We start from the raw sequence: 12,172 nt of genomic DNA on the forward strand, positions 1-12,172 counted from the left end.
TCACCATGACCGAGTGCCTAAGGCCCCAGGTCCTACCCGACGTCGATTACATTGAGGATGACTACGATGAGGATCAAAACGACTACTCAACCAACGAAGGTTATCACGCGTTCGACACACAGGCCAACCTGGGGGTCAACAACAAAGTCATAGAGCTCCTCACAAACCCCCAGCTCTGTAGGGAGAAGATGCTTAAGATCCTGAAGACGCTGAAGAAGGAGAGCTTGAAGAATTTCGCTGGCTTGTCCTGTATGCCTCTCAATGATGTCGTAGTGGACGAATACGGAGACGTCAACTGGGACCAGAACCACAAGTATGTAGATAGCATGCCCTGGAAGCCCGAGCCTCCGACCAGCATAGGCCTCTACCATGCCTTTGATAGGAACTTTGTGAATGACGTGCTCGAGCACAAGCTCTTCATTGTGGTTGACGGGGGTTTGCCCAACGCGGTAGACGAGTTCTACAACCTTATGCTCGATGCCGCCAAGGAGACGACCACAAAGGATATCTGCGAGTCAGAGGAGGTCAACTGGCTCAGGAAGGCAAGCCAGAGGGCAAGGCTCAAGATCATCAAGATGGTGGCAATGAGTTCGGCCTAGATATCCCTACAGAGATAGACATCTACGAGCACTCGACGGAGCCCTGCGAGATTGCGCAGCCCACCTCCGAAACACTACACTGCGACATGATCAAGCTCAACGCCGAGAGCGTGGCGGTCTACAACTTCGCATGCAACACCACACTCCAGGAGAACGGGATCCTATGCCCCATGCACCCCTGCGAGGGGATGTGGCTCTTCAAGGGGCCGAGGATGAACCACAACAGCTACCACACCTACGGCTCCACCTTTGGCACGGACTACGTCTGCGGCACATTCCCAACGAGCTCCTTCCAGATCATGAAGATCAACGACGGCATCAAGGGATACTACGACTACAAGTCAAGGATCAAGGACGAGTCGCTAGAATGTTTGGACAAGGCAGTATGGCAAGGCTGATGTCCTTGCGAGAGCATATCATCGTGTGTTCGCACAGGTGTACCGATTGCGGCATGTCAGCTAGTGGTACTCCAACCAAGACAGAAATATTGAAAGGCATGAAAGAGATGAGGGTTGAAGTGCGAGATGCCATCAAGGAGGAGATGAAGGTAATCGAGGAGAAGATGGATGAGAAGATGAAGGTAATCGAGGAGAAGATGAAAGAACTGGACCACAAGTTTGACGATTTCAAAACTGTGATCAGGGACGAACTGCGAACGAATTTAGGTTTTGTTGCTGGATGGATGAGGGATGTACGAGGTCCTAGTGGAGGGCAGGTTACATCTGGAAGCATGGACTTCACAGAGGCTTTCCGCATCGTCATGCAACAGGTTGCCAATATAGGACAACAGGTGCAGCAGATGGGCAATATAGGGGAGCAGGTGCAGGCCGCCGTGGGTGAAGCTATGCGACAGATGGTACTGGATGGAGCAGGCCATGTTATGATGGCACATGGGGTGAGCAACGTGATGCCAGATGCTGACTCGAATGGAAGATTGAATGAGAGTGAATCGGAGGAAGGTGCAGAAGTGAGCAGGGAGGGGACACCGGAGAGGAATGCGGTGCTGGTTTCATCACCAGGACAGGGGGATGATGGCAACGGTGAGATACAAGTTGGAGGGGATGACTTCGAATGGGAAGGATGGGTGCCTGGCAGACACATGGTCCCGTTGGCTTGGCGATTTCCTTGCGGTGCAGAGTTCGAAATATGTTCATGTGGTGGAATCTGGGGCAAGATGTCATCGTGGAAGGACAAGTGAGGAGGATTCGGCCCTTAAAGCACCTCAGTCAGGTTCCTTTCTCCGCAGACGTGAAGGATGAGAACACGAGGAAGAATGTGTACAAGCAGGTTCGTATTGAGATGTCACTGGCAGTTGAAGACCATCAGGTAGAGGCGAATAGAAATAGGGAGAGTGGACAAAGGACGTATGCAGACATTCTCCAGAGCACGTAGTGTAGAGAATTTACAGTTCGTTCCTGAATGAAATCATTGTTGAGTTGATACATGTGTGTTAAGCCCTCATGTGGAAATGGAATGTTGGAAAGAATGAGTCTCTCGCTACGATGCCAAAGCGATGGTAGGTTGTGATGATATACTCAAGGGTACTTTTTGGGATGATGATGACAATGAGAGCAACAGACAATGCAGTTGATCAGGTATCATACTGCACTGCAAATCAAGGGGATGGTGGGTATTGTGACAGCGAAGGGATGCCGGAGTATGCTTTGTTGGAGTTGAGGTTGTGAGATGCCGTGGTATCAGCTGCCATCTGGCATGTTTGTGATGGATGGAGATGGAGGAGATATTCGCATGAATCACTGTCTTGATGACATGCTAAACATGATCTGTGGAGTGCATATTGTCATGTACGGCATTATGGATTTTCATGCACTGATGCCAAGCTGGATTCAGGGTCAGTTATGTTCCAAAAGGAACGTTGCGTGCCAACCATATTGCACAGTATTGCATATCGTCAGGTGTTACAGATTCATGAACATGGGGGCGAATGAGGGGTGACATGGAGTTTGAAGCTCAGGGGTTTATCATGATTGGAGAGAGATGTTACTTCTTTGGCATTGACCACATCTAGATGCTGCATATTGATGAGTGATGACAACGTGATGACAACGTTCCCACCACCATCAGTGAATTGTCTGCAGACTGGAGTGCAAGGCTGTGACGGATCAGTGCAAGTCCGAGACGGGACAGTCAAACCATGAGCAAGCTGTCGTCTTGATACTTGGAGGGAAGATCGGGAGCCTGGATTCAGAGGTCAGGTGATGGGTGAGGAGGTGTTCCGACGCCCACAAGTACCTGACAAAGGCGAATGCGCAACCGCAACGATCCGCCATGAAAGCAACGCCGAAATGGCTTAAGTGTGAAAGGCCTGGTACAAATTTGTACCAGGCATGAGTACCATGATTGTCAGGGAACTTGAGTGAAATCTCTGGATATCCGGTACAGTCCTTTTGTACCAGTAAATACGTCCTACAACAGTAATAAACTGCGCTTGTCCATGACTCAATTAAAAATATAATATTACGCGGTGTCATGGACCGGTGGTAACACCCCTTCGATTGAATTATGCAACTTTATTGAAATTCCCCCGATGGGTGGGGTGGTGGTGCTCCACTACCCACCATTGGCTTTGATTATACTTACAGGCAGTGGGGAATGTAGGGGGTGCTGTGCTGTAACTATAATATATACAACACTATGGATCCCTTACGTTTTATAATATATATTATAAAACGTAGGGAGAAGGAGCATCGGGGACGTACGGGAGAACTGCTACCTATAAAAAAATATGGGTGACCCCTGGCATCACCCAACCCCATCAATCATGGAGAAATGTGACTGATTTAGAGGGTCACGGCGCAGTGAAGTTGACAAGCCTTCAAGGTGTGTGTGTGGGGGGGGGGGGGGCCGAAGCCTCGTTCTCCCAAGAAATGCAGGCAGAACAGTGTTCGCGACCATCTCGCCAGCTGTCGGAGGCAGCGAAGGCAGCTCTCCGAGATTTTTCGCTTCAGTTGAAGTATCTCGGGAAAAAATCCCTCGACATAGAAGGTTTCAAGACTCTCCTAGAAACCATCCAGTATCGTCCGGGTGAAGACGTTGAGCCAATTTTCTCTGAGCTGCTTGTCCAAGTTTCCGCAGCCTGCGGAAAGGAAGTCAAGGAAGTCACCGTCGAAGACCTTGCAAGCCTGTACAGGTCGGACCCGTACTACATCCTCGACTGCGGTCTCGAGCCCGGAGAGGCTCAAATGACCTTCATCGACGAGTGCATCGAGGAAGTGGACGTGGACAAGAGTGGTGAACTCGATCGAGAGGAGGTGAAACTGCTGATTCGCAAGCTTCTTGGCACTGTGGGCAGCGATGCTACTGTGGACGAGATATTCGCTCAGCTCGACACTGACAAGTCCGGTACTCTTGACCGGAAAGAATTGAAGCACGGTCTCCTGAGGTTCAACGTTCGTCCTCACGACGGCTTGGACGGCCTCAATCACAACCTCATCGATCCTACTCAAGCCACAAATGACCAATTCTTAGCAGTGATGGAGAAATATGCACTGGGGCACAGTGCTGTCAACCACCACCTTCTGGTGAACATCGCTTGCGGGGCCTTAGGCAAAGACACTGCTTTCGTTGCCCTTCGTTTCTTTACTGCGTATAAACACTTCTCTGGCCGGTTTCTGGCATCTTCCAAGAAGCTAGAAGCCCATATCACCGACAAAGAGCATGGCAAAGTTCTTGCTGAAAACATTTCTGAAGAAGAAGGAAACTATTCCGAGGAAGATATCCAGCTTCTCGTCGACAAGTTCGGTATTTCTCGCGACACTTTCTTGGGTGTGAAGCATACTATCCTCTTTGATAAGTTGTTAAAGAAGCTGGAGAAGTACTGTGGATTATCTTATGATGGGTTCATCCCAGACGATGTGGCAAGCAGCATATCGACGATCGTCGATTCCTGCAACGACGTGGAGAGTCTACTGGCGCTCCTGTATCTTGGATCTGAGTTGATCGTACCTCACTTCTACAATCTCCTCGCGCAGGGCCTCAAACTCACCACCGACTTGACCAACGACGACTTGGCCTTCCTCGTCATTCACACCAGCTTGGACGTGCACCACGCTAGTGCCATGCGGAACATCGTACTTGCACACTGCCACACTGCCGAAAGTCGCAAGACGATCATGCACACAACAAAAAGAGTCATGGACAGTCGTGTCAGGTTTATGGAAGGTGTTGCTGCCCTGTCGCATTCCAGACGAAACGATCTGGAAGCACACCAGTCGGCGAGCGCTCTCTACGACAAACAGTCTTTAAACTGGGTACGAGACAAACCTACTTGCCTGAGCGACTTTACTGGAAGACCTCGCGTGGTCGCAGCTGTGGAAGACGTCCTCTCTAAGGGCGACGCCACGGTGCTCGACGTCGGCTGTGGCGAAGGCTACATGTCACGAACCTTCATGGCGATGGGCGCCAGAAAGGTCATTGGAATCGACATATCTGAAGAGATGATCGCCCGCGCCAAGTCCATGGCGAAGCAAGGTGAATACTACATCACAGGAAACGCAGCTGAACTGCGGCAGAGCCTCCAAGACACTGTGGACCAGACCAACATTGTTCTTGGAGCCGCTTTCGAAGTGGGTTTCTGCGACCTTGCTGTGGCTGTTTTCCTCTTCAACTACATGACGATCCACGACATGACCAGTTGCATGAGCGATGTCTTCAGCGCTCTCAAGCCGGGAGGTACCTTTGTCTTTAGTGTGCCTCATCCTGCGATCATCCAGTTTACGACGGACACATTCGGCTTCAAAGGTGAGGCGGGTGACCAAAACCGTTACTTCTCTCTGAGAGACCAAGTCATCTCGGGCCACATCAAGAAGACGGATGGGACTGTTCTGAACGTTCGAATGGTGTTCAAAACCCTCGACGACTATTTCAAGGCCCTTTCTACTATTGGCTTCGAAATCGTCACCTGTGAAGAGGCTCGAGTGAAGCCCGAGCACATGGCATCGAACCCGAGCTTCTTTGCCAGCGTCAGTGACGCCCCTCTTCACCTTGTCTTTAAGGTGCGCAAGCCCAAGTCTGTGTCGAGAGTGAACGGAAGCTCGTCTCTGGACTTGCTTCCCAAGAAGATCATGTGGACCTCTACTATGATGCGAGACATCAAGAAGTCCCTCGTCATGCCCCTGCCAATCGCCGCGAACGACGAGCTCTGCACTGTGGCACTGCGGTGCTACGAAGAAGGAATCACGGCGGAGACTTTTGAGATGGGCGCGCACGCCTCATGCGACGAGCTGAAGTCAGTCAAGTTATTCTGCCGGGAAGTCCGCCGGAACTTGCTCGAAGAGACCGGAAGTGCCCTGATCCGTGGACTCGACATGACAAGACTCGGAGGCGTCGAGCAGCTTGAGAAGATGACCGCCTGCAGCAAGCTAGCTTTCTTCATCCTCAGCTCGTTCATCGGCAAGGTCGACGCCACCGCCCGAGGAAGGCTCTTCGACGTGAAGAGCGCCCAGCTCAACGCGATGGAAAAAAAGGCGGACAACGTCCTCTTTTCTGTATCCGACTCAGAAGCTGGGTGGCACACGGACGGCGCATCGCGTGATAACGTATACGATGTCGTGTCGCTGCTGTGCGTTTCTCCGGCCCCGAAAGGAGGGGCCTTCAGAGTGTCCAACTTCTGCAATGCGTTCGAGCGCATGCAAGCCCAGCTACCCAAGTTTTTGCTCTACGAGCTGCTTCGCTCCGTTCCGCGAGACGTGCTCGAGAATGGAGCCGGAAAGGGATCAATAGGCGGCAGCATGCAGCTGAGTCGCAGTGCCGGCCTGCTCGCGCTGCGAATCCGAAACAACTCCTATCCCATCTTCATGATCGACGGAGAGCGCATGCGAGCTCGCTATATGAGATTTTGGATCGAGACCGGCCACGAAAAGACGGGCTGGGACGTGCCCGCCTTCCTGCGCATCGCGATGGACGTCCTTGACGATCAGCTGGACGATATTTGTTGTTTTTACGAGCCGCTCGTTCGTGGAGACATGATCTACTCGAACAACGCTCTGCAGGCTCACGCTCGCGACGCTTTCACCGACGAGGAGGGCGCCCCTCCCCGCCACAAGGTTCGGGTCTGGCTGCAAATCCAGAAGGCCCTGGCTCTAGAGCGCGAGCTGGGTGGCGAAGAGTAGGAGCTCCACTCTTACAAGCGGACACGTTTGTGCAGTGTGACACTTGTTCTGGATGGTGCACTAGAACAACTTTTATTGTGTGGTCTAGTATATGTATCGTCCGTATCTATATACAAATTGTTCACTCCCTTCCATTCGCTGGAAGCTCTTCTTTGAATCGAAACGAACGAACCTGAAACAAGCAAACTGAACAAACATGCTGTCAAGGGGTTTTTCTGCTCAAGAGTGAAAAAGTCTTCATGGACATACACATGTCAGTGTGAATGATGCAAAAGATGACTGATGTTGTCGGTGGAGGAGGCTGAGGATTTAATCGGGTGACGATGCCGATGAGAATGATGAAGTTGGTGAGATGATGAAGAGGCCCGAGCTTCGAAAGGAGCAAGGTGTTGATGAGGGAAGGGACTCATGATGGAGAGATGTCAGTGATGAGGAGGAACGAGTTGATGATGAAGACGATGACAAGCTTCAATTCAACTTCACTCGCATGTCAGGCGGTGAGAGTTGCCATTCACCGTACCAGTCGGAGAAGATGGTATGGTCAATCCTTGAGAAATATCAAGGTCAACACATGGTAACAGAAACGGAGAGGCATGATCCTAGCATGATCCTGTTCCAACAGGAGAGAAATGGCATCCATGAAGTTTATTCAGATCTCATGGCTGACCGCACAGACATGCATTGAAAAAGGTAAAGAAAACAATAATGGCGACCCTTCATTATCGCTTCTTGCCAGAACCATTGAATCATGGTGGAAGAAGAGCCAGTCGAAGCAAGCGATGCTTCAAGACTAAATCAGTAGACTTCACCTGTCAGACTGCAGGGGTAAGCTGTTGGCAACACAAACGATGTTCGACTTCAGGGTCGTAGCACATTAACATGGAGTAAAGGCCTGAACCGTTGGACAACCGTATGAGAGAGTTGTGTCTGCAATGACAGGGCGGCAACTTCATGAAAGATAGAGATCTTCGCGCGCGTCCTCATGATCTCTCCAAGACGAGCTGTGACGCAACTGCTGCAGACTCGACGACTTGGACAAGCCTTCAAACAGCCTTGCAAGCAAGCGAGCAGGTCGTCAGGCATGCTCGACCGAGGAGGGGAACGGGAGACTTCTGTGTTGTGTTCGAGATCGAGATGTTCTTTGCAACACAATGTCAAGCTCTCCCATCCTCCTGCCCTCAGTTTGCTCGTCCACCCGTGCATGTCGATGATCAGCATCGCAAGACTCCAAACGTCTGAACTTGTAGATGGAGAGGATGAAAGGACTGGGAAAGATCGCACTGGAGATGTTTCAAACCAAACATGTATCAAGATAGCTTCAGCAAGGTGATTGTTGACTCGCAAGGCTGTACAAACTTGTGCGCTCGTTTGAGCGTCCTCCTGTCTCCATGGAAGTTTCACACGTAACATCTCATTTGTCTGCTGAGTCGTTTCACATGTGTCAATTACCACTTCTCCCTTGCTCGACACGACGATTCTCTTGTCACCAGCACTTAACTCCTGCAAGCTCAGTTTGCATTCTCCCAACAAAACCCCACTCCCTGCTGCCTCCAACGCAACGTACAAGGTAGTCCAACTGCTGTCTTGCAACTGCTTCTCTATCAAACATTCGCTGACCGCAGACAACAGGATTGTCTCTTGGGGTAACTTGACACCATCCCAGTACTCCTCGAAATCGAAAATTTTCATCCCCTTCTCCTCCTCGCCTGCCCCTGCTGCTTTCATTCCACCTTTCTCGCCTGTATTCCCCGTATCCCTCTCCTCCTCCTTACTTTGCTCCTCGTCTTTCCTTCTACTTTCCCATCCACATGCTAGGGAACATTCCTCCGGCGACCAAAACCCCGCCCTTCCGCTGACAACCGCATTCCTGCAGTCTTCATATCTGACTGCTCCCGATACATTCGTAGAACATGCACGACATGTTTGGAACGATCGCAAACTTTCTTCCATCTTGACTGTTGTTGTGCTATCTTTCCAATCACACAACACGGCGTGCATGTTCGGCCAGTTGAGCTCGACGGCTCCTGATTGCAACTTGACATGATCTGTGACATCTTGGTGAAACAGACATCGGACTAGTATCACTTGAGGAGAAAGGCTAAGGTGTGCCGACGACTCTGACCACTCGTACGGGCTGTCCACCCGGGGACGACAGTGAACGTGCGAGCTCGGAGCGTGGAGGAAAGAGACTGCAGATGAAACCTGAAAGAGATGAATGAGACTTTCGTCTGAGAAACAAGTCGACAATCTTCAACAAACAAGCATTCACAAGACTTGCATCAGAAAGAAATCATCTCGCACCTCAGAACATGTCACATTTTTCGCTTAAATTCTCACTGAACACGTCACATTTCTCACTGAACACATCACATTTCTCACTGATCACGTCACATTTCTCACTGGCCGTCATCACATTCTTTCCACTGCCCTGACGACCTTAATTACCTGCAAGGAGATGTGCAACAAACTCATTGCCCAATCACTCTCCTTGTTCTTGTCCACGACATCATCCTCAAAACAGTACGCTCTTCTTGTTGTCGGATGTATCATCCATTCGTTCAGCGCTACATAACCATGTAGGAAGGGAGCTGCAAACATTTTCGCTCCCCCAAGACTGTCAGTGAATGCGATTGGAAGTATGTGTGGATGAGGTCGGACCTGATAGGAAAGGAAAGGCAACAGGCTGCAAGGTTTCATCGGGTGATCTTGTTGAGATTTCGAAGACTTGCGGTTGCTGTGCAGTATGTTGATATGAGATCGAGCGTGAAAGTAACTCCTCTCCTTGACATCATTCCAAATCAACCTCACTGCAAACTCTCCGGCCCCACCATCGCGGCGCTTGAAAACATTCGAGCTCCCTGTCTGCATGAACAACAGCAAGTCTTGGTGCAGCTGCTGAAATGAATGCTGTCGACTCATTTGCGGCTCTTCGTTTCTTGGCATGAGGAGATTACAATCAACCAGTTCACGTAGCAACAAGTAAGATCTCAGGTACAAGAGGTCCACTGACAGAGACAACCAACACATCGCATCATCTTGTCCAGTATGCAAGCAAGCTGGAAATGTGATGCTGCTTTCAAACACGAGCACCTTCAGAGAGTTTTCGAGGTTTGAATGCAGTTTCTGCTCCATCCCAGCTGAGCTGAGCTGATCTTCCAAGTCACACGAGTTGGCTGAGTCCTCCGTGGCAAACGTCAAAATCTCACAATCCAACAGCGAGCGTTGAGGGAGCAAGTATTCGAAGTTTGATATCATGAGCTCAATCATATCCTCCCTCACTTCACTGAGGTACAACTTCTGCCCTGCGCTCGACGTTTCCCAACTGACACTCTTTTTACCCTCAACGCGTTCTTCCGCTGGTGGGAAAGGATTGCCTGCATGTCTACCTTCAAGCGTCTCTTCGGAGTTGACGCAAGTAATTGTGCTCGTATCCAAAGCTGCGCCACTCTTTGGTTCAACATGCTCAGAGCACATGGAAACTTGTTTCAAATCATCCATAAATAGTCCATCGACCTTGAATTTCGAATCGCATTCCCTTTCAACTCTTTTTCCATCCCGTTCCTCATGGTTTTCTTTCTCCCTCTCCTCCAATGCCTCTTCCCCTGTTTCATCCTCCGTCCCTTCCTCTCTCCTTCCATCCCCATCCTTCAAGATCCGCGATTCCCTCACATCTGAAAAACTCTCCTCATCCCCGCCATGTTGCAACCCGCCCTGTACAATTTCAGGTAAGAACAACCCTCCTCGTTCCCGGCAACAACACACCGAGCAAGCAACCAACTGGTTCTCCTCAGAACCTGCGGCTGCCTCATCAGCAACCTTCATCCCTCCGCTTCCCGCCGTCCTTGCCGCCACCTTAACCAGCATCATCAGCGGCTCCTCCCAGGACCAGCCATCGTCGCCATTCACCGGGACAGGAAGCGAAGGCTGCGGGCCATGGTCCTTGCGATCTTGTAGCTTCTTCTCTTCCCCTGCGAGCTGTTCGCTGCTACGAGGAGGAGCAGCTGGTACCCCGCTAGCCTTGGAACGTCTTGACTTCCCTATTACTCCACCCATGACCCAGGTACCAGGTTGCTGATCTGCCTCGTTGTCAGAAAGGCGATATCGCTCCTCCCAACTGCTTCCGTGAACTCTTCTTGCAGCATCCCTCTCCCTCTCCCTCTCCCTCTCCTCCCTCTCCCCTCCCCCTCCCTCTCCCTCTCCTCCCCCTCCCTCTCCCCACTCCCCTTTTTTTTTTTTTTTTTTTTTTTTCACTCCCCTCCACTCCCCTCCCCTCTCCTCCCCTCTCCTCTCCTTTCTTGTTCGCTTCTCTCGTCTCCAACTCCACTCTTCCTTTCTCGTTTACACTCAAAAGAAACCAACAACTCTGAGGCGTGTGTAGCCTAGCACAGATTCAAAAGGGCGTGTAAGTCAAGCCTCCCCGACTCTCCTGATTGTCCTCCTACTGATTTTTAACTTAAAACTTTGAGTAAAGAAAATGTCACGTTTGTACTACGGCCAGTCTACACCAGAAGGCGCCGGGCCGGGGGCGGGCCGGCCCATGCCCGGGTGACAGTCCCCCCGGAAGTTGACAGTATTATAAAATCAATTATAATAACTTTACGGGCCTCTCACAGTACGGTAGTACCGTTTGTCGCCATGCTCGGCTAGTGAAAGAAGGGCAGGGGGCGCAGGGGATGCGGGGATTCACGGTCCTCGTCCTCGTCCTCTCCTTGCTCTCTGTGTTAGTTCGTGTCGTCCTCTTCACCCCTCGACCCCGCCATGAGGAGCCGTCGAGTCGGAGCGCCCCTTCGGTGAGTGACCATGGGAAGCTGAGCAATGTTACGAAGCCTGGGGCGATGGGGAGGGGGCAGAGGGTTCCTTCCGTTCAACTCAAGAACAACATCACGGAGACGAGGGAGAGAAGAACTGAAGGGGGGAAGAACGCAAGGCTCGGCAACACTGCTATCAAGGTAGCAAGCTCTCCCTCGAACAAGACTGCGAACCTCCATGATGGAAAGCCCAGGATCGCTGACTTGCATCGGACAGCAGCCTCCAAACCTGAGCCGGAGAGGATCCTACGACCAGTGAAGCTTCCAGTGCAGTCGGAACACCCAGCAAGGGACTCGCAGCCAGCTCGGCTAAGTCTGGATGAGTTCATTCATGCCAAGAGGTGCCTTGCTCATCCGAGCATCGAGGAGTCTTTACGTCCTTACCGCTCTGCTTCGTGTGCTGGGCGAGTGACACAGTCAGTGGTGAGGAGGAAGGTGCGGGAGGATGAGGACTATGTTGGCGTCAGCATCCACAACAACCATGTCACCCACTACGGTACTGAAGGAACTCGATGGGAGAAAAGTAACAGAGTGACCAACGGGCTCGTTCAAGACATAGCCAAGGTGGCTGACGAGGTAGAGTTGCCCGATGTCGAGTTCACTGCATACTTCCATGATGGCTACGGAGGATTGC

The 12,172-nt window shown here is 51.2% G+C and overlaps 5 protein-coding genes across 5 annotated transcripts; 4 read left to right on the forward strand and 1 right to left on the reverse strand.

The window, feature by feature from the left end:
* Positions 1-5: 5 nt before the first annotated feature.
* Positions 6-599, forward strand: GUITHDRAFT_116323 (hypothetical protein; the record flags this gene model as incomplete). The annotated part of the gene is made up of 1 exon (XM_005824437.1): positions 6-599. The coding sequence occupies one exon, from the start codon at positions 6-8 to the stop codon at positions 597-599; it is 594 nt and encodes a 197-aa protein (XP_005824494.1).
* Positions 600-685: 86 nt separating this feature from the next.
* Positions 686-997, forward strand: GUITHDRAFT_116324 (hypothetical protein; the record flags this gene model as incomplete). Its single annotated transcript, XM_005824438.1, has 1 exon — positions 686-997. The coding sequence occupies one exon, from the start codon at positions 686-688 to the stop codon at positions 995-997; it is 312 nt and encodes a 103-aa protein (XP_005824495.1).
* Positions 998-1,469: 472 nt separating this feature from the next.
* GUITHDRAFT_154954 (hypothetical protein) lies at positions 1,470-2,039 on the forward strand. Its single transcript, XM_005824439.1, has 2 exons — positions 1,470-1,706; positions 1,736-2,039. The coding sequence occupies exons 1-2, from the start codon at positions 1,483-1,485 to the stop codon at positions 1,989-1,991; spliced, it is 480 nt and encodes a 159-aa protein (XP_005824496.1). The 5' UTR covers positions 1,470-1,482; the 3' UTR covers positions 1,992-2,039.
* A 2,735-nt stretch (positions 2,040-4,774) lies between these two features.
* GUITHDRAFT_78048 (hypothetical protein) lies at positions 4,775-5,617 on the forward strand (the record flags this gene model as incomplete). Its single annotated transcript, XM_005824440.1, has 2 exons — positions 4,775-5,073; positions 5,134-5,617. Coding segments are annotated over 2 exons (783 nt in total), but the record flags the coding sequence as incomplete, so codon positions are not given.
* Positions 5,618-9,139: 3,522 nt separating this feature from the next.
* Positions 9,140-10,783, reverse strand: GUITHDRAFT_116327 (hypothetical protein; the record flags this gene model as incomplete). The annotated part of the gene is made up of 3 exons (XM_005824441.1): positions 9,140-10,441; positions 10,493-10,582; positions 10,637-10,783. The coding sequence occupies 3 exons, from the start codon at positions 10,781-10,783 to the stop codon at positions 9,140-9,142; spliced, it is 1,539 nt and encodes a 512-aa protein (XP_005824498.1).
* Positions 10,784-12,172: the final 1,389 nt, after the last annotated feature.

The sequence above is a fragment of the Guillardia theta genome (genome assembly GCF_000315625.1).
Source record: "Guillardia theta CCMP2712 unplaced genomic scaffold GUITHscaffold_94, whole genome shotgun sequence".
NCBI lineage: Eukaryota > Cryptophyceae > Pyrenomonadales > Geminigeraceae > Guillardia > Guillardia theta.